This window comes from Doryrhamphus excisus, linkage group LG5, assembly GCF_037039965.1.
Source record: "Doryrhamphus excisus strain RoL-2023G ecotype Guam linkage group LG5, RoL_Dexc_Guam_v1.1, whole genome shotgun sequence".
NCBI classification, from domain to species: domain Eukaryota; kingdom Metazoa; phylum Chordata; class Actinopteri; order Syngnathiformes; family Syngnathidae; genus Doryrhamphus; species Doryrhamphus excisus.
The window spans coordinates 14,620,457-14,640,087 of NC_136361.1; the positions used below are offsets into that span (position 1 = coordinate 14,620,457).

Here is a 19,631-nt window from a genome sequence, read left to right on the forward strand (position 1 = left end):
GTGTGGGAGAAAAGACACAAATGTTTTCAAGACAAATTCCTACATCTGTGTATTTGATCGTCTCTGAGAAACTGAGAAGAAGCAACTGTTAAAAATGTATTGTTTACAATGCACATGTGTACAAAAGAGGTTTTGTAGCTGCTGTTGCTATTGTTGTTGTTGTTGGGACGTACGGGTTCAACTGTTTTTTTTACATTGGATCATATTTCTTTTACTTATTTTGGGATCATTTCAGGGAATGTAAATGCTGAGAATTCTAACATCATATAATATCTACAGTATAACATAATATCTTTTACATTTTAATTGCATTACAGTATATTGCTTTTATTGGGTGTAAAAGGAAAACTGCACATCTTTGGAATTTCATCCACAATCCTTATATGAGACATGAAAACACGTTTTCCTCTTTGCTATGCGTTCTAAAGATACAAAAACAGATAAAAAGAGGCATACAAAGACCACTATTAAAACCATATAAAAACCAACATGTTTTATGGTTTTGCATTCATGTTGTGAGCAGGTGGTAACAGCTACATTAATGTAATATTTGCATTATTTTCTCCGTATTTTGAGACATTACCGGAACTTCCTACCTTCCTTGATTTCACATAGAAATGAACGACTACACCTAGCATTAACTTTTCCAAACTCTAAAAACAAAACACAGCAGCAGTTCCAATATGTACAGTAGTTGGCTAGTTGCTAGCTGGCTAGTAGCTAGCTGGTGTGGTGGTGCTAGGTGTCAATAAGCAAGTAATGTAGAAAAAACAAAGACATAGTGTATGTTCATGTCTCACATAAGGATTGTGGATTATGTGCAAAAATCCCATCATTGAATATTTCCCATTATATACCATAATACTAATCTTTATATATTATTGGAAATCTACTTTAATTTTGCCTCATTCAAAACTTGCTGATTTGTATTTAAATAGGATTCGTATCTGTTTATTTACATCCGTGACAGGCCCCATACAAGCGCCTCTCTCTGATTGGCCAGCCTCACCGGCGCGCTTTGATGACGTAATTCCGGCTTCCCTTTCTCTTGGCACGTGTTAGTACAGTTTCGAACAGAGGGGAGGAAAACAACGATTAAACTTTTGGGCACCTTCATTTGGTGCCTCTGTTTTTTTAAATACCACTGAAGGGGTTTCCGTGTAAACAGTCAAGATGGTGAAGCCTCAGTTTAAGGGAAAGATGACGATTAATCCCTCAACCTCCAGCAGCAATCCGGGTAAGATAGCTAAATTAGCCGCACAGTTTGTTTATAGCTAGTCGATTGACGTGCACTTGTCAAACGTTGTGTGCCAACATATATTTATGAAGTGCAACTATAATTTGTTGTTTGTTTACACGTTTGGGTTAGTATCGTGTCGCAGTCGTTTTTAAGATCGATCATTTCGCATATCGTAAAAACACTGACCGGGGTGTTGTGCCGAGTTTTGCATGCCTGCCGGATTTTGCATCCACCTCGCGGGAGCGCGCACGCTCAGTTAAAACCGAAAATATGTGACGCTGCGGGGTTTTTTCGCCACAGGACTTCACGATAATGAAGATATTATACTTTGTGTCTCCTTTATCAGTTACTATGAGATACCTAAAGCACACAGTATATGAAAACTTCGATTTATTGGCTTGGTATTTGTTTGGTATGTCAAGCATTTGACGCATGCGTATCCAGGAATACGGTGAGTGGAGCGGGTTAGACATTTACAATGTAATTGTGGCGCTTTGTAACACATTTCTTCCGCCAATAATATATTTCTGCATAACTAATGACAAATATGAAATGTGGAAGTATTTACCTATTCATTTTGTGGCCAGGAGCTGACGTAATTTCTATGAGGCAGTCGATCTCACCCGTTTGACATACTTTGGACTGTAAAATGACAAATAAAAGTGTTGAACTTGGGGGCTCCACTCATTCATTCATTATGTGGCAACACCATGGTTATTTGGTGAATTTTAAATTCCCCATCAGCAAATATGGGTGCATGCATTTTATGGCAGGGCTGATTTTTGACCTGCCGAGATTTGCATCCACCCCTATTTGGACTGAGATAACTTCTACATGTCTATAGTTCACATGGTTTACTTTAAAGACATCCATCTCTCATGTGGATGTCATCACTTGAACATAAAAGTTCCCATATAGGAAATATGGGTGCATGCATTTTACGGCAGGGCGGATTTTGACCTGCCGAGATTTGCATGCACCCCCTATTTGGACTAAGATAACTTCTACATGTCTATCATTTGAACAAAAAAGTTCCCCAATTGGAAATATGGGCTGCATGCATTCCACAGCGGGTGGATTTTGACCTGCCGAGATTTGCATCCACCCCTACTTGGACCAGGATAACTGCTACATGTCTATAGTTCACGTGATTTACTTTAAATACATCCATCTCTCATGTGGATGTCATCATTTGAAAAAAAAAGTTCCCATATTGGAAATATGGGGTGCATGCATTTTACGGCAGGGCAGATTTTGACCTGCCGAGATTTGCATGCACCCCCTATTTGGGCTGAGATAACTGCTACATGTCTATAGTTCACAGGATTTACTTTAAAGACATCCATCTCTCATGTGGACTTCATCTTTGGACCACAAAAGTTCCCATATTGGAAATATGGGGTGCATGCATTTTACGGCAGGTCAGATTTTTGACCTGCCGAGATTTGCATCCACCCCTATTTGGACTGAGATAACTTCTACATGTCTATAGTTCACATGATTTACTTTGAAGACACCCACCTTTCATGTGGACTTCATCATTTGAACAAAAAAGTTCCCATACAGGAAATATGGGGTGCATGCATTTTACGGCAGGGCGGATTTTGTGCCTGCCGAGATTTGCATGCACCCCCTATTTGGACTAAGATAACTTCTACATGTCTATAATTTGAACAAAAAAGTTCCCCAATTGGAAATATAGGGTGCATGCATTCCACAGCGGGTGGATTTTGACATGCCGAGATTTGCATGCACCCCCTATTTGGACCAGGATAACTGCTACATGTCTATAGTTCACATTATTTACTTTAAAGACATCCATCTCTCATGTGGATGTCATCATTTGAACAAAAAAGTTCCCATATTGGAAATATGGGGTGCATGCATTTTACGGCAGGGCAGATTTTTGACCTGCCGAGATTTGCATCCACCCCTATTTGGACCAGCGTAATTTCTACATGTCTGTAGTTCACATGATTTACTTTAAAGACATCCATCTGTCATGTGGACTTCATCATTTGAACAAAAAAGTTCCCCAATTGGAAATATGGGGTGCATGCATTTTACGGCAGGGCGGATTTTTGACCTGCCGAGATTTGCATGCACCCCCTACTTGGACTAAGATAACTTCTACATGTCTATAGTTCACATTATTTACTTTAAAGACACCCATCTCTCATGTGGACTTCATCTTTGGACCAAAAAAGTTCCCATATTAGAAATATGGGGTGCATGCATTTTACGGCAGGGCAGATTTTTGACCTGCCGAGATTTGCATCCACCCCTATTTGGACTGAGATAACTTCTACATGTCTATAGTTCACATGATTTACTTTAAAGACACCCACCTGTCATGTGGACTTCATCATTTGAACAAAAAAGTTCCCTAACAGCAAATATGGGGTGCATGCATTTTAGGGCAGGGCGGATTTTGTGCCTGCCGAGATTTGCATGCACCCCCTATTTGGACTAAGATAACTTCTACATGCCTATAGTTCACATGGTTTACTTTAAAGACACCCACCTGTCATGTGGACTTCATCTTTGGACCAAAAAAGTTCCCATATTAGAAATATGGGGTGCATGCATTTTACGGCAGGGCGGATATTTGACCTGCCGAGATTTGCATGCACCCCCTATTTGGACTAAGATAACTTCTACATGTCTATAGTTCACAGGATTTACTTTAAGGACATCCATCTCTCATGTGGACTTCATCTTTGGACCAAAAAAGTTCCCATATTGGAAATATGGGGTGCATGCATTTTACGGCAGGTCATATGTTTGACCTGCCAAGATTTGCATGCACCCCCTACTTGGAACAGGATAACTGCTACATGTCTATAGTTCACATGATTTACTTTAAAGACATCCACCTCTCATGTGGACTTCATCATTTGAACAAAAAAGTTCCCTAACAGCAAATATGGGGTGCATGCATTTTACGGCAGGGCGGATTTTGTGCCTGCCGAGATTTGCATGCACCCCCTATTTGGACCAGCGTAACTTCTACATGCCTATAGTTCACATGATTTACTTTAAAGACATCCATCTCTCATGTGGACTTCATCTTTGGACCAACAAAGTTCCCTAACAGCAAATATGGGGTGCATGCATTTTAGGGCAGGGCGGATTTTGTGCCTGCCGAGATTTGCATGCACCCCCTATTTGGACTAAGATAACTTCTACATGCCTATAGTTCACATGATTTACTTTAAAGACATCCATCTCTCATGTGGACTTCATCTTTGGACCAAAAAAGTTCCAATATAGGAAATATGGGGTGCATGCATTTTACGGCAGGGCGGATTTTGGCCTGCTGAAATTTGCATGCACCCCCTGTTGTGTACTTGGTAATGATCTACACCATCCATTGTTTAGACATGTAGAAGTTACGCTGGTCCAAATAGGGGGTGCATGCAAATCTCGGCAGGCACAAAATCCGCCCTGCCGTAAAATGCATGCACCCCATATTTGCTGTTAGGGAACTTTTTTGGTCCAAAGATGAAGTCCACATGAGAGATGGATGTCTTTAAAGTAAATCATGTGAACTATAGACATGTAGAAGTTATCTTAGTCCAAATAGGGGTGCATGCAAATCTCGGCAGGTCAAAAATCTGCCCTGCCGTAAAATGCATGCACCCCATATTTCTAATATGGGAACTTTTTTGGTCCAAAGATGAAGTCCACATGAGAGATGGATGTCTTTAAAGTAAATCATGTGAACTATAGACATGTAGAAGTTATCTTAGTCCAAATAGGGGGTGCATGCAAATCTCGGCAGGTCAAAATCCACCCGTTGTAGAATGCATGCACCCCATATTTGCTATTGGGGAACTTATTTGTTCAAATAATAGACATGTAGAAGTTATCTTTGTCCAAGTAGGGGGTGCATGCAAATCTCGGCAGGTCAAAATCCGCCCTGCCGTAAAATGCATGCACCCCATATTTCCTATATGGGAACTTTTTTGGTCAAATGATGAAGTCCACATGACAGGTGGGTGTCTTTAAAGTAAGCCATGTGAACTACAGACATGTAGAAATTACGCTGGTCCAAATAGGGGGTGCATGCAAATCTCGGCAGGCACAAAATCCGCCCTGCCGTAAAATGCATGCACCCCATATTTGCTGTTAGGGAACTTTTTTGGTCCAAAGATGAAGTCCACATGACAGGTGGGTGTCTTTAAAGTAAATCATGTGAACTATAGACATGTAGAAGTTATCTTAGTCCAACTAGGGGGTGCATGCAAATCTCGGCAGGACAAAAATCTGCCCTGCCATAGAATATTTCCAATATGGAAACTTTTTTTTTCAAATGATGACATCCACATGAGAGGTGGATGTCTTTAAAGTAAATCATGTGAACTATAGATATGTAGAAGTTATACTGGTCCAAGTGGAGGGCGCATGCAAATCTCGGCAGGTCAAAATCCACCCGCTGTAGAATGCATGCACCCCATATTTGCTATTGGGGAACTTTTTTGTTCAAATGATAGACATGTAGAACTCATCTTAGTCCAAATAGGGGTGCATGCAAATCTCGGCAGGTCAAAAATCAGCCCTGCCATAAAATGCATGCACCCATATTTGCTGATGGGGAATTTAAAATTCACCAAATAACCATGGTGTTGCCACATAATGAATGAATGAGTGGAGCCCCCAAGTTCAACACTTTTATTTGTCATTTTACAGTCCAAAGTATGTCAAACGGGTGAGATCGACTGCCTCATAGAAATTACGTCAGCTCCTGGCCACAAAATGAATAGGTAAATACTTCCACATTTCATATTTGTCATTAGTTATGCAGAAATATATTATTGGCGGAAGAAATGTGTTACAAAGCGCCACAATTACATTGTAAATGTCTAACCCGCTCCACTCACCGTATTCCTGGATACGCATGCGTCAAATGCTTGACATACCAAACAAATACCAAGCCAATAAATCGAAGTTTTCATATACTGTGTGCTTTAGGTATCTCATAGTAACTGATAAAGGAGACACAAAGTATAATATCTTCATTATCGTGAAGTCCTGTGGCGAAAAAACCCCGCAGCGTCACATATTTTCGGTTTTAACTGAGCGTGCGCGCTCCCGCGAGGTGGATGCAAAATCCGGCAGGCATGCAAAACTCGGCACAACACCGGTCACAACATTAAAGAGTAACTTAAAGAGCCGAATGAGATGCACCTTAGCAGTCTACAACCACAATGATAGACACAGTGTTACGTCAATTAAGTCTGACTATCAGTATGTCAGTAAATGAATATGAACTTGTTAATTGACGTAATTAACCCTGTAGAACCCTCAATGCTCAAATGGGAGTCCGAAAAAGCTAACCTAGTAGGACCCTTGGGGGGCATTTGGGGCGTAATATACTCGCATTATAAATGAATATTTTTATATGATATTTTCTTCTGAATTGTCCGCAAAAAGCAGATATGTCCTGTGCTTGGGCTCCCCCTGGTGGTGCCAGGCTACATGAAGGACTTTGTAATTCTACTTTAAAACATTTTGGGGGGAAACATTGCACATTTTGTGATTTAGCAATTATAAAAATGAGGAGAGGGGTTTGGACAGAGAGACCTTTAAAACTTAAAAATAATAATCATAAAAACTTAATATCAACAGACTGAAAAGAAAAGGATTCCAAGGTGGTAATCATATGTTGTTGGTGGTCTGCTGGATGAACTGATACATTATACAAGTACGCTTGTGTTTTTATAGATCGGGTGAAAGGTGCTGGAGGCAGCAACATGAGGGACCGAGCCACCATCAAGCGTCTGAATATGTACAGACAAAAACAGAGATGGTAAAGAAGAGACTTCATGTGTTTCTTGTGTACTGAATGTGTAGAAGTGACTGCAATGCCTTTTAATCCATCTTTTTATTCCACAGTAATAACAGAGGAAAAGTCATCAAACCTTTACAGTTCCAGTCCACTGTGAATCCAGGCACGGTGGCCCGAGTGGAACCGAATATTAAGTGGTTTGGTAAGTGTGCTCACACATTTTGTAATGTTGAATTAATTGTATTCATCACAAAATTATAATTCTTAGGCTGGGGTCATTATTCTGCACCCAAGCTAGTACAGTGGAACCTGCTTATCTCAACACCCCTCAGATTGGCATACTAATGTCACCGTCAGTGGTTGTTGTCGCTGAAATTGAAGATTTGTTGGTGACTTTTGGCCAGAAACCATGTAAACAAACTGCCTTAGATTCGGCAATCCTTTGTTGTTGGTCAATAAATAATAAGTGGGCACTTTAATAGTAAGAATAACACGTTGGATCGGGGCTTGAAATATTGATATATCCAGGTTGGTAGGTTGTACTGTAATTGCTATCTCTCTTTAAACTAATCCTGTTGTGTTCCAGCAAACACACGCATTATCAAGCAGACCTCCCTCCAGAAGTTCCAAGAGGAGATGAGCGCCGTGCAAAAAGATCCATATCGTGTGGTGATGCGACCAAGCAAACTACCCATGTCTCTGCTGCATGACCGAGTCAAAGCCCACGTGAGTGCATACCAGGCTAGAGAGCCTCCTCAGTGTGACATAGTGGAACTTCTAAGACCGGTGTCAAACTCAGTCACACAGGGGGCCAAAACTGGCAACACCCGGCCCTGAGTTTGACGCACATGCCCTAAGATTTTTGTTAGAAATAGATGACAAAGTTTTTCCCTTTTCGGGATTCTGATCAACCTCCAATATAAATACAAATAACCCATTCCAGGTTTAAACCCAAATTCATACAGGCAACATTTTAACATTACTAACTTTCTGCCATACTCTCTGCTGTTTTTCCTGTATCGTTGCTTCAGGCATATTTTAATTTCTGTTTTCCATTCTCTGGCTATCACACTTTTTTCGTCTTTGCCATCACTGGTACCCCTCTGTGGTGGTGTCATAAAAAGATAATCTTTTACTGAGCTAAGTTGATTAAAAATTTGACCTTTTTCCGGTAAAATATGTGTGATGGTTTTTTTTCTGACTTTACAAACAGAATGTTGACTTGCACCACTGCATGTATATTTGACTTTCCCACTGTATTTATATTTTTCACTTTCAACACTAATCAAATTAAGCACCTTCTGATAAAAAATAAACCCTTCAAGTATGGTATAAATCATCTTTACTGTTTATTTTGCAGAACTCTAAGGTGCACATTTTAGACACAGAGGCTTTCGAGACAACTTTTGGGCCCAAAGCACAGAGGAAGAGGCCCAGTCTGGTGGTCAGTGATGTGAAGGACCTGTTGGTGCAAGCTGAAGCATCCAGTATGAGCTACAATGCAGACAATGACAAAGACTTGGTGACAGAGGACACAGGGGTCCGGTAAGGCCCATTGAATTAACAGTCATCACTTTTCCACCTCACCTTGCTGGTCCACTCATAATCTGTATACATGAAAGACTTAATGTTATCATTTTTTGACAACAGGGATGTGGCCCGTGAGGAAATTTTCAAAAAGGGTCAGTCCAAGAGGATATGGGGAGAACTTTACAAGGTATTGTTTCCTCTTCTCTTATTTTTGTCCAACCGTAGGCACGCTAGACCAGAGTGGAGACATTTATTTTGATGCCCACCTGGTGCAGTGCAGTTATAGGCTGGTGGATAGGCTCCATCCTACACCCTTGAAGCTAATGAGAAAATTGGGGAATTAATCCACAATATCGGTATGTTGTTGGGGATAGTTGGACACTGAAACAGATGATTCCCATTTTGATTATCCTATGGTAAAAATGTCTTGTTATCAGTGCTTGTGGTTGTACTCTGTTAAGACATTTTATTGTCTGATTTATTTCATTCGTTGCCTAAGGTGATCGACTCATCCGACGTCGTTATCCAAGTGCTGGATGCCCGCGATCCTATGGGAACACGGTCCCAGAACATCGAAGCTTACATCAAGAAGGAGAAGTCCTGGAAGCATCTGATCTTTGTCCTCAACAAGTGTGACCTCATCCCTACATGGGTGACTGTACGTGGTTTGCTTTGGCGTTTCTTCCCCAACGTACTATGAATAGCTGCACTGACGTGTTTCTTTTTTGCCTCGTCTTGAACCAGAAACGCTGGGTGGCAGTGCTGTCCCAGGAGTATCCCACCCTGGCCTTCCATGCCAGCCTCACCAACTCTTTTGGTAAAGGCTCCCTCATTCAGCTCCTCAGACAGTTTGGAAAGGTAAATCCGCATCTTTTCCCAAGAAGCCTTTAAAAAATGTAAAAAAAAAATACATTTTAATGTTCCTGCAGCTCCACACAGATAAGAAACAAATAAGCGTGGGCTTCATCGGTTACCCCAACGTGGGGAAGAGCTCCGTCATCAACACACTGCGCTCAAAGAAAGTCTGCAATGTGGCGCCCATTGCTGGAGAAACAAAGGTAGTGTTTCTTGTCATCAAAAATGAGCACAATAAACTTTGTTAAAAATGACTTTTACCTAAATTCATTTTCTCTTATGAATTCATAACATTGTTTATTCCAGGTGTGGCAATACATTACTCTAATGAGGCGGATCTTCCTTATTGATTGCCCAGGCGTGGTCTACCCCTCAGAAGACAGTGAAACCGATATTGTTCTCAAAGGAGTGGTACGTTTTGTTTTAGTTTCAGTCAAGCTGATTGGAATCATTCACAGGCATGACTTATTTGAAGCTGTGCAGCCTTTTTAATTTCAACTGAAAGCTTCATGGCTTTTTGTCCTCGTGAAGGTTCAAGTGGAGAAGATCAAAAACCCAGAGGAGCACATTGGGGCAGTGCTAGAGCGGGCCAAGCCAGAATACATCCAGAAGACCTACCGTGTCCCCACGTGGACCTCCACGGAGGATTTCCTGGAGAAGTTGGCATTCCGCAGTGGCAAACTTTTGAAGGTTTGAGAAGACAGCGTTTGCCAGTTATCGCAAATAAAATAAATCTATAAAGCTGGTTAATAATTAAAATGTAAAATGGTTTATTAATATGTCCATTAATTCCATTTTAAAATTATATGCTAAAATAATTGTATTGGTCTTACACATGTATTAATTTTGTGACTAAGTTATGTATTTAACATTACAAAATATATATTACGTTTCTTAACATAAGTGTTAACATTTCATTCATTCATTTTCTACCGCTTTTCCTCACGAGGGTCGCGGGGGTGCTGGAGCCTATCCCAGCTGTCTTGGGGCGAGAGGCGGGGTACACCCTAGACTGGTGGCCAGCCAATCACAGGGCACATATAGACAAACAACCATTCACACTCACATTCATACCTATGAACAATTTGGAGTCACCAATTAACCTAGCATGTTTTTGGAATGTGGGAGGAAACTGGAGTACCCGGAGAAAACCCACGCATGCACGGGGAGAACATGCAAACTCCACACAGAGATGGCCGAGGGTGGAATTGAACCCTGGTCTCCTAGCTGTGTTAACATTTAATGATTTCAAATATTCTACAGTTTTGTATATATTTGTAATATGTTTTGTATTATGAACTAAAAATGTAACAAAAACATAGCACAGGGGTCGGGAACCGGATGCAGTCATCAAAACAACCACATCTGGCTTCCGATCCATAGGTTCCCTACCCATGGTCTAGCATATCTTCTGATTGTATTGTTTTCTTGTGCAGGGAGGTGAACCAGATCTCCCCACGGTGTCCAAAATGGTGTTAAATGATTGGCAGAGGGGGCGTATACCTTTCTTTGTGAAGCCCCCAGGGCCCCAAGGAGACCAGGAGGTAAATATTTCATAGATGTTGTGCTTTACCCAATATTTGTCCCATCTTTTATACTGTTAAACCTTTATCTCGTACAAGGAACCGTTGCCAGTAAAAGGCCCCTCAGAGGCAGTCGACAGTCAGACAGAAAACACAGCCCTTATCCCCGCTGTTGAAGATGAAGAGAAGGAGAAACAGAAGGAGCAGCTTAATACAATTGTCTCTAGCGTGCGACAGAACTTCGGCAAGATCAACGTGGCGCCCGAATTCAACGAGGAAGACTTGGTTCCCGTGGAAATGCCCGACCTCGACATCTCCAACTTCTCCGACTCAGAAACTGAAACTGAAGATGATGATGATGAGGAAGAAGAGGTAGAGAAGGAGGAAGAAGGCGCCATTGAGCCAACCGTCAAAGAAGCTCAGGTGGATGAGCCCGCCACGGCTCCCAGCAAGAATTCCCGGCAGGTGATCCGCGAGCTGGACGAGAAGATCGCCAAGTACAAGCAGTTTCTGGACCGGGCAAAAACAAAGCGCTTCTCTGCGATACGGTCAGTCAACTTTTAAACGATTATCTTATTTGGGAGGAGAAACTAACTTGTTTCTCATTTTGGACAGGATACCTAAATCTCTTTCGGACAAAGTGCTGAGTAACATCAAGAAACGAGAAGCCCCCAAGAAGCAAGCACAGAAGAAAGGTACATCATGACGTTTTAAAGCTATCATGATAGGTTGGCCTTTTTCACTGAAGGAAAGCAACTTTAGCAGACTCACTGATAAATTGCTCCTGGTTTTATTTTAAAATGTGTTGCGAAGCCTGTCTTTATTTATTTGTAATTTTTTACACAGTCCCTGACGACATATCCTGAAAAGACTTCAGCAATGTTTAAGTCCCTCTACATTTAAAAAATCAATTTTGTCCACTCGACGACCGATAAACAGTTTCATTTGAACTGATTATTGTTTTCTTTAAAGTACCTTTATAGTATGTTTACTTTTGTCACTACCATAAACAATTGAACGAGTGCCTTATGGAATACTTTGTGGTCATCTATCAGATATTTAGATTTTTTAATTTTTGAGTTAGCCAAAAAAACAATTATTATTAATTAATGATAAAAATAATAATTAAAAATAACAAATACTTTTAATTACTTTAATTATTATTATTATTATTTGTGTTCCACCTCAGCTGTACCCCAGAAAAACAAGAAGAGGAAAGCCGAAGATGACGAACCTGCCCAGCCACCCAAACTGTCATCCAAAGAGGTAAAGCCTTGTCCTTTGCTACTCTCATTTTCCTCTAAATAAATAGAATGTATTCATATGTTCATATTTTTTTCCTCTACAGAGAAGAGCAATGGACCGTGCCAATAAGTCCAAGAAAGTGGGCGTGCGTTATTATGAGACGCACAATGTGAAAAACAGGAACAAGAACAAGAAAAAAGACATTCAGTCACTGCATTCAGAGGGCAGTAAAGCAAAAAGAGCCAAACGCTAAAGTAGAGCAATAAATATACATAAAGGATTTTTAGTCATGCTTTATTATTCAAATGAGTGTTGAACACACTCTTAGGGGAACAATCTTGCCTTAATTTCATCAGTGGTTTAAATGTTGTCATCCTTTGGACGCTTTTATGGAAGTTACTTCTTTGGCATAACCATCCCTTCCAACTGGGCCTAAATGGGAATACAAACCCAAATGTTAAGATAAAGGAAGACGCTAATTGTATCGATTTATATATATTATTTTTCTATCCTCACCTTGAGCTGCTGATTGGTTCTCTTCAGAAAGTGAACCTGCTCCATGTACTTCTTTTCCTGCGCTTCACGCTTTTCCTCTTCCCTCTTCTCAGTGGCAACACACTCTGCTTTTTTTTCATTTAGTTGACGGCTTAGCTCCTGTATCTCGCTCTCCAAATCTTGAATCTAAATGTGTAAAAAAAAAATGGAGGAAAATCTGCTTTATGCATAAAGGCTGCCCTCTGCTGGATATGCAGCAGAAGCACATACAATAATACTAAGGTAGTCTTGCTTACTTTTTGTTGCATGTCCACCTTGCCCTGCTCGGCCTGCAGAGCTTTCCTCATGCCAAACACCACGCTGCTCTCGTACAGCGTTTGGTAGGCTGAGATGGTCATTTGGATCTCATCTCGGACCCGAAGCAGCAGGAGGCCCCTCTCGGCACAGTTGATGGTCACCTGTCGGATGAGCTCCTCTAATATAAGAGGAAAATAGACTGATGTGCTGTTATGGCTCCATTTGGTTCAGATTTACAAGCAACTTTCCCCATCAAAAGTAATGCAAATCCAATTATTAATCTATTTCACATGTACGACGGTGCAATGTATCACATTTTTATCAGTGTAAGTGTAAAAAGAACATAACCAGTGTCATTTTGATGGTCTCACAAATGTGAAAAAATAAGTTAACTGCTGCCAATACGTGGAGCAGATTGATACAGCTCTCTTTAAAATAACCAAACAAGTATACGTTGAGGGGTTATTACACCTCATTTCCATTGAAATGTGCCATGGGATTGCTATGATATGCTGCTATGAGATGTGCCATCCAGTATGAAGAATGTTTTGGGGGGGGGGGTCATTGCAAGGGATTTTTTTGTTTACCAAAGCACTGTGAGTAGAGCTCCCTGCGGATGGGGCAGATGCCCGTTTCCAAGGCGCGCCTCTTCTGCAGTTTCCTGTCCAGAAGCTCCTCCAGGTTGAGGACATCGGCTCGCGTGCACGGTGCAGTGGACACCCGCTGCTGCCACACCTGATTGCCATCCGTCCACTCCCTGCCAAGGACAAACTCATCTGCAATGACTTTGCTTATATTGTATAAAGGATAGAGGTGTGTTACCTGGGTGTAAACATGACATGGAGGATTTCTTCGTTTTGCTGCTTGCTGCCATCAGGTGGTTTGCTTTTAGGGGGAGGGGGCACAGGGGAGTCTACTGGCTGGTGCTGGCTCACTTTAAATGGACGTCCCTGGATAGAGAAACTTTCAACTACTTAGTCTATACCCTAACAAATTATAATTTTTATTACCATAACCAACTGTAAATATGCACTTTTCTATCATGGCAAACTTCATTGTGAAATATAAACTAACTTTGTATATGAAATTCATTTATATAAATTCAATTATATAAAATGAAGTTAATATAGTAGCCAAATGTTAAAAAATAGAGCTACAAGAAGAAATAAACAAAAGGTCACAATAGTTAAGCTGCTTATACTTGCGCATATAATATATTCATGTCGGCACAAACAAATAACATATAATTAATATTTTTCCTGTGCAATTGTATATTTTTGTTTATAAAATGTTATACACTTACCTTTACTGATTTTCTAACACTGCCTTGGTTAGCGAGAACCGGAGTATCATATTTCAGGAGAGACTCTAAGGGCTCAGACATTGTACTTTTTTTATATTGTAAAATGCTTGTATAATTCTTGCAACAGGTGAGCTTTCTATAAGGAAAAAAATTGCGTTGACGTTTTGCGTTGTTATGACAACACCCTCCGAGTGTTCCATTTAATTCGTCCGAGTGGACTCGATAGAGGACGCGGCAAGTTCTAAATTAGAAAAAACACTATCCTTTATTCTTATGATTTTAATGTTCTTGTGATGTTTATTTGTGATATTTTATTCATTGTAGGTGAAATTTCGATTGCATCTGCAAACAAGGCAAACGGAAATTTTTTTAGCAAGGTCTGTGTTGCCGAGACATTTGTCCGCGTAACACCGGAAGCGGAAATAGACGACAAAGTAAGTTCCAACACTTAGCTGCTGGCAAAGTTCGTCGCTTTGTTTTTGTGGAAACGGTGATGTACGCCTAATCTAAACCGCCGCTTATTTCCCTAAATTGACGAGCAATGGCCAAAGAAAAGCGACACAAGAGAAGGGATTCACCGGAAGTGAAAGTTAAGGTGAAACAAGAGAAGCTGAGCCCGGAGAGGCCGCGAAAAACACGCCGCTCACCAAGCAGCAACACAAGTCCACCTAGGAGGAGACCTAGCAGGTGTGTTTTTGTTTCTTTTATTTCTCTTCAGAGTGTTTTTAAAACGTAACTGACACAGTGGCAACAACTTGGCCTTTTCTCGACATCGTTTGTTTGTTTGTTTGCTAGCTTAGCTGTTAGCATTTGTTGCACAACGAACGTGTGGCCCCTAAAGACCTTTAATAAATTTACTGACGTTGAAGGACTGTATGCAACTGAATTCAAATGGCATTTTTCAAACAAAAAATATATAAGTATATCTCAGCCGGCGTGTTACTAGTAGCGGTTTCAACGGACAGATTTAACACAATTACGATTCCGGAATTAATTGTTCATTTGGGCCGAATAAAATAACTGGTGTTATTCACGTACATGTGGTGCGTACACACCATAAAAGCGGTCTCAGACAGGTAATCAACAATTTACATTCATGTTATTAAGATAGACTACACATTCAGTGATAGCTAAACTTTGTCAAATAGCTATATTTCGCTGACAATAAACATAACTAGTGCATTCGTGTGTGTGTGTGTGTCACGTCAGCATAGTTTATATACTCAAAGCAGGAAGAGGTGGGATATAATGCTTGTAATGCACAATGTTCAAATCTTGCCTTGCTGTAGGTCGCTGGAGGAACACAAGGAAGGAAGCTGCAAACAGACCCATAAATTAATTACATTGTTTTGATTTAGGTCACCTGGCAGGACAAGGGACCGACGAGGCAGCAGAAGCCCGCGAAGGAGAAGCCGAAGTCCGCATCGTAATGCTGATGTCAAGTTAAAGCGGGTAATTCAGTTCTAGTTTCCATTCACATAGATTTCACTCAGAAAACTGCAGATAGATGTCAGCCAAGGACAAGCAAATACAATGTTTACATGCACTTAAAAAAACCCAATGTGAATTATTGCACGAATTTGTGTGTTTGAATCTTTTTTTTTTTTTTAACACAAAACACCTGATTAGATTGTGTTTTTCTGTTTAAGGATGGAATTCACACACATTGGCTGTGCAATTGGAAATCAGGTCTTACCGAGGTCCTACCAGATTTTACTTGCAGATGCGTCTAAAAATTAACAATGTTCCGATCAGGGTTTTATGCTGCCAATACCGACCCCGATAATCTATGAGTGAAATCAACCGATACCAATACCGCTCACATACAAGCAGAGTAAATGTTTAAATGTACGACTGGCCACCATGTTTTTTTTTCTTCAAGATTAACTTGTTGTCTCACAAAAAGAAATTTGTTTTGGGTCATTCCCCCATGCTGCAGCTGCAATACACCACTTAAAATATGCAACAAGAAAAAGAATACTTACATGTGCCATGTAAACATAAAAACATGATGCTATAACATGCAAAAGGCAAGATGCTTCCAGTAACTGTAGCACTACAAATATGCAACAATAATAGCTATACATGAATGAATAAACAGCACCTAGCAGGATAATAAATACAAAGATTAAAATAATGATAGAAATAAAATACTTGTCAATAAAAACACAGCCATCAATTAATACATTTAATAAAATGCAATGTGCAGTGCAAATAGTTAAGAACATTTTTATCTTATCTATTGAACACAGGAGCGTGAAGAGCACCGCTCTGCCGGAGATGACCACAGAAGAAGAAACGAGCTGCCGGAGGAAAGGCGTAGCAGGTGGGAATCAGACCGGCCTCAGGAGAGAGACCGCAATGGCGGCCGACGCCGGGAAAGGGACGCAGCATCTTCCCAGCAGGCCGAGCGCCGGCACCATGATGAGCAGCGCAGGGAAAACCGGCGACAGCGTGAGGAAAACCAAGAGTTTGATTTTGGGCAACCCAACAGCGGAGGTAACAGCCCGTCTGCGCCTCCTGCTGACAAGGAGAAACCAAACTTTGGTTTGTCGGGAGCGCTTACGGAAGACACAAACACGTTCCGTGGAGTTGTAATTAAGTACAATGAGCCGCCCGAGGCTCGCATTCCCAAGCGACGGTGGCGGCTGTACCCTTTCAAGAACGACAAGCAACTTCCAGTCATGTACATTCACAGACAGAGTGCCTATCTGATGGGACGACAGCGCAAAATTGCCGACATTCCCATTGATCATCCATCCTGCTCCAAGCAGCATGCAGTATTCCAGTACAGGTATGTCTTTTTACTTAAGTAGAAGTAGTTTTACATGATTTAGAGGTGTGCAACCTACCTTCTTCATGTCTGCTTCTACAGACTTGTGGAGTTCACACGGGCCGACGGCACCACTGGGCGCCGGGTGAGGCCCTACATCATCGACCTGGGCTCGGGCAACGGTACTTACCTAAACAACCAGCGCATTGAGGCACAGCGTTACTACGAGCTCAAAGAGAAGGACGTGCTCAAGTTCGGCTTCAGCAGCCGCGAATATGTCCTCCTGCACGAGTTCTCCGACACCAGCGAGGTGGATGCTAAGCAAGTGGAAGAAGACGACGACGAAGGCCTTGACGAAGTTACTAACGAATCAGCAAGTTAATTTTTTTTTTAATCTGTGGGAACAGTTAACTACAATACTATTGTGTATAGATTGATGTATTCCCTTTTTTAATTTTATCTGATCAGAGGGCTCACAGCGGTAAATGTACATTTACATTTTTGTACTGTAAATAAAGTCTGTGAAGTATTCATCTGCCTCCAGCAACTTTTCCAACTATTCACATCCAAACTAATTTTGTAGTATTTTACTCAGCAGGGCCGCATGATGGTGGTTAGCATGTTGACCTCAGTCAGGAGATCATGGGTTCGTATAACATCGCTGTGTACAGTTCTCCCCGTGCGGATGTGGGTTCTCTCCAGGTACTCCGGCTTTCTCCCAAACACATAATCACTATAAAAATATGAAAACAAATATACAATTCATTTACAAACAACTTTAAAACTATATAAAACTTCAGAGACCAACGTAGCCATGACCGTAGAGGCTAAACAGGATAGAAAATTGGTGGGTTTTATTTGAAATGTACACAATGCAGAAGCCATTACACTGGTTTTGTATTTTATTAACTTGAAATAATCTATACATTCAAACTACATGAAAAGGTTCTGAAAAGTCTTAATGACTGAAATTGTAATGGTTAAAACCAAGCACTTTGTAAAGTCCCATTACTTGGTGTAGCTGTTGGGTCATGTCATTGGATTGCGTAAGCGGCAGGAAGTATGAATGGAATATCCACAGTATGGTGAAATCTCCTTATAAAGCCAGGCACTTGGTGAATGACCATTCTTGTGTTATTTAAATTGACTTTCTTTGTGAATATATAATTGCAGTAATCAAGACCGTCATGACAGCAGAAAAGCGTGCAAAGTAAAAGTACAAAAGAATAAAAAAAGTTATGGACTAGTTTGAGTCTGATTAGTGGAGGTTTCTTTAGTTTGTGGTACTTTGATATACGTACATTGAAAATATCCATTACCAAGTAGAAAAAACAGTACAAATAAAGTAACTACCTTTTTTACTCAAGTACAATATGTTATTAAAGCTCTGTTCGGAAACATTACCTTTTAACTGCCAATAAAACCATAAAAAGGATGCACTTGTTACGTAATCCAGCATTCCTGTTAAAAAAATCAATGAATTGTCTTATTTATTGGTCAAGTAGGTGTGGAGGCGTCCTGGTTCAGGATATGTGACGTCACTTGTGGAAGGGCGGGGTTTCGGGAATGTTTTTGGCTGGAACCTCGATGGGCGGGGACACACCTGGAGAACCACAAACTGTCTACACGAGACAGGACGCCCGTTCGTCTACTTTTAACGTAAAGGTATTTTTTTTTTTATTAAAGGGCAAAATGTACACGACGGAGCGCAGGCGGATGAGCCTCCGCGAGACGAGGAGGCGGGACAACGATTGGTTGTCGTCGGCTGGAAGTTTGTGGCAGGACCCGCTGGCCATAGAGCTCAGCTCTCGAAACGCCAAGCAGCACGTCGTCTCGCCGAGGAGCCGCGGCCGCCCAGTGACAGTGGTCTACATCGCCAACGAGGAGGCGGCGGCGGTGGTGGCGTCTTCCCCAGCCGAAGGGAACTTGCCTCTGGCGTGTCTAAAGGAAGCGTGCTCGGAGACACGCGCCACCTTTAAAAGTATCCCGTTTGAGAGGATCTCCATGGCGACCACAGACGTCCTAGATAGTTTCTACAATGCTGGTGAGTCTTCAATAATTAATATTGACCTGCATTTTAAAGCAACAAAAGGCTTGGAAGGTGTTTCCTCTCTGTTGCCAAAGTGCTTGTTCATGTGGGGGTTCACTTTTGAGCAGTGTGGTTCTACACCTGCACTGTTGACTGTTTCTGCTGTGTGAGCTGGCAAAAAATAAACTTGACCCTGCCAACTTGATCACACTGACCTCTATCCTCACAGACGTTGCCGTGTTTGAGATGAGTGACTCTTTCTGCCAGCCTTCCCTCTTCTACCACCTGGGAGTGAGAGAAAGTTTCAGCATGACAAACAACATCATCCTGTACCACTACAAAGACGACACAGACGTGCAAGCTGTCAAGGTAAGTCTGCATGGAGGCTTTACTGTTTTTTTTGCCTTACATATTATTTCAACCAGTGACTAAATCATGCATGGACCATATCTTTAGAAATGTTATAGGACACATTTTAGCACAAAAGCTTGCTTTTGCTTACTTATTATGACTTTACCCTCATAATATTTCGACTTTATTCCCATGATAT

The 19,631-nt window shown here is 41.2% G+C and overlaps 4 protein-coding genes across 5 annotated transcripts in view; 3 read left to right on the top strand and 1 right to left on the bottom strand.

Moving 5' to 3' along the window:
* Positions 1 to 1,002: 1,002 nt before the first annotated feature.
* Positions 1,003 to 12,956, top strand: gnl2 (G protein nucleolar 2). The gene is made up of 16 exons (XM_058053152.2): positions 1,003 to 1,237; positions 6,968 to 7,052; positions 7,139 to 7,233; positions 7,618 to 7,757; positions 8,392 to 8,576; positions 8,682 to 8,748; positions 9,061 to 9,219; positions 9,306 to 9,419; positions 9,491 to 9,619; positions 9,723 to 9,827; positions 9,948 to 10,106; positions 10,853 to 10,960; positions 11,039 to 11,487; positions 11,555 to 11,634; positions 12,129 to 12,205; positions 12,288 to 12,956. The coding sequence occupies exons 1-16, from the start codon at positions 1,174 to 1,176 to the stop codon at positions 12,435 to 12,437; spliced, it is 2,166 nt and encodes a 721-aa protein (XP_057909135.2). The 5' UTR covers positions 1,003 to 1,173; the 3' UTR covers positions 12,438 to 12,956.
* Positions 12,658 to 14,402, bottom strand: dnali1 (dynein, axonemal, light intermediate chain 1). The gene is made up of 5 exons (XM_058053153.2): positions 14,280 to 14,402; positions 13,799 to 13,926; positions 13,564 to 13,733; positions 12,976 to 13,154; positions 12,658 to 12,865 (listed from the first exon to the last, which is right to left on the bottom strand). Exons 1-5 carry the CDS (start codon positions 14,358 to 14,360, stop codon positions 12,683 to 12,685), a joined length of 741 nt encoding a protein of 246 aa, XP_057909136.2. The 5' UTR covers positions 14,361 to 14,402; the 3' UTR covers positions 12,658 to 12,682.
* Positions 14,403 to 14,669: 267 nt separating this feature from the next.
* snip1 (Smad nuclear interacting protein) lies at positions 14,670 to 17,583 on the top strand. The gene is made up of 4 exons (XM_058053395.2): positions 14,670 to 14,966; positions 15,638 to 15,731; positions 16,532 to 17,073; positions 17,155 to 17,583. The coding sequence occupies exons 1-4, from the start codon at positions 14,821 to 14,823 to the stop codon at positions 17,432 to 17,434; spliced, it is 1,062 nt and encodes a 353-aa protein (XP_057909378.2). The 5' UTR covers positions 14,670 to 14,820; the 3' UTR covers positions 17,435 to 17,583.
* Positions 17,584 to 18,640: 1,057 nt separating this feature from the next.
* Positions 18,641 to 19,631, top strand: part of LOC131105074 (mitogen-activated protein kinase kinase kinase 5) — a 29,164-nt gene continuing 28,173 nt past the window's right edge. For both annotated transcript variants that reach the window (XM_058052813.2, XM_058052814.2), the window contains exons 1-2: positions 18,641 to 19,096; positions 19,311 to 19,450. In XM_058052813.2, coding sequence (XP_057908796.2) covers positions 18,745 to 19,096; positions 19,311 to 19,450 — 492 coding nt within the window. In that variant the 5' untranslated portion in view covers positions 18,641 to 18,744. The remainder of the gene's footprint in view (positions 19,097 to 19,310; positions 19,451 to 19,631) is intronic.

Excerpts from the sequence above, each read along its gene's own strand:
- snip1 (XM_058053395.2), top strand. The coding sequence starts at position 14,821 with ATGGCCAAAGAAAAGCGACACAAGAGAAGGGATTCACCGGAAGTGAAA. Across the intron at positions 14,967-15,637 it reads CCTAGGAGGAGACCTAGCAG|GTCACCTGGCAGGACAAGGG; the intron begins GTGTGTTTTTGT and ends GTTTTGATTTAG. Across the intron at positions 15,732-16,531 it reads CTGATGTCAAGTTAAAGCGG|GAGCGTGAAGAGCACCGCTC; the intron begins GTAATTCAGTTC and ends TATTGAACACAG.
- gnl2 (XM_058053152.2), top strand. The coding sequence starts at position 1,174 with ATGGTGAAGCCTCAGTTTAAGGGAAAGATGACGATTAATCCCTCAACC. Across the intron at positions 1,238-6,967 it reads AACCTCCAGCAGCAATCCGG|ATCGGGTGAAAGGTGCTGGA; the intron begins GTAAGATAGCTA and ends GTGTTTTTATAG. Across the intron at positions 11,635-12,128 it reads GAAGCAAGCACAGAAGAAAG|CTGTACCCCAGAAAAACAAG; the intron begins GTACATCATGAC and ends GTTCCACCTCAG.
- dnali1 (XM_058053153.2), bottom strand. The coding sequence starts at position 14,360 with ATGTCTGAGCCCTTAGAGTCTCTCCTGAAATATGATACTCCGGTTCTC. Across the intron at positions 13,155-13,563 it reads GCTCTACTCACAGTGCTTTG|AGGAGCTCATCCGACAGGTG; the intron begins GTAAACAAAAAA and ends CTCTTATATTAG. Across the intron at positions 12,866-12,975 it reads AGGTGGACATGCAACAAAAA|ATTCAAGATTTGGAGAGCGA; the intron begins GTAAGCAAGACT and ends TTACACATTTAG.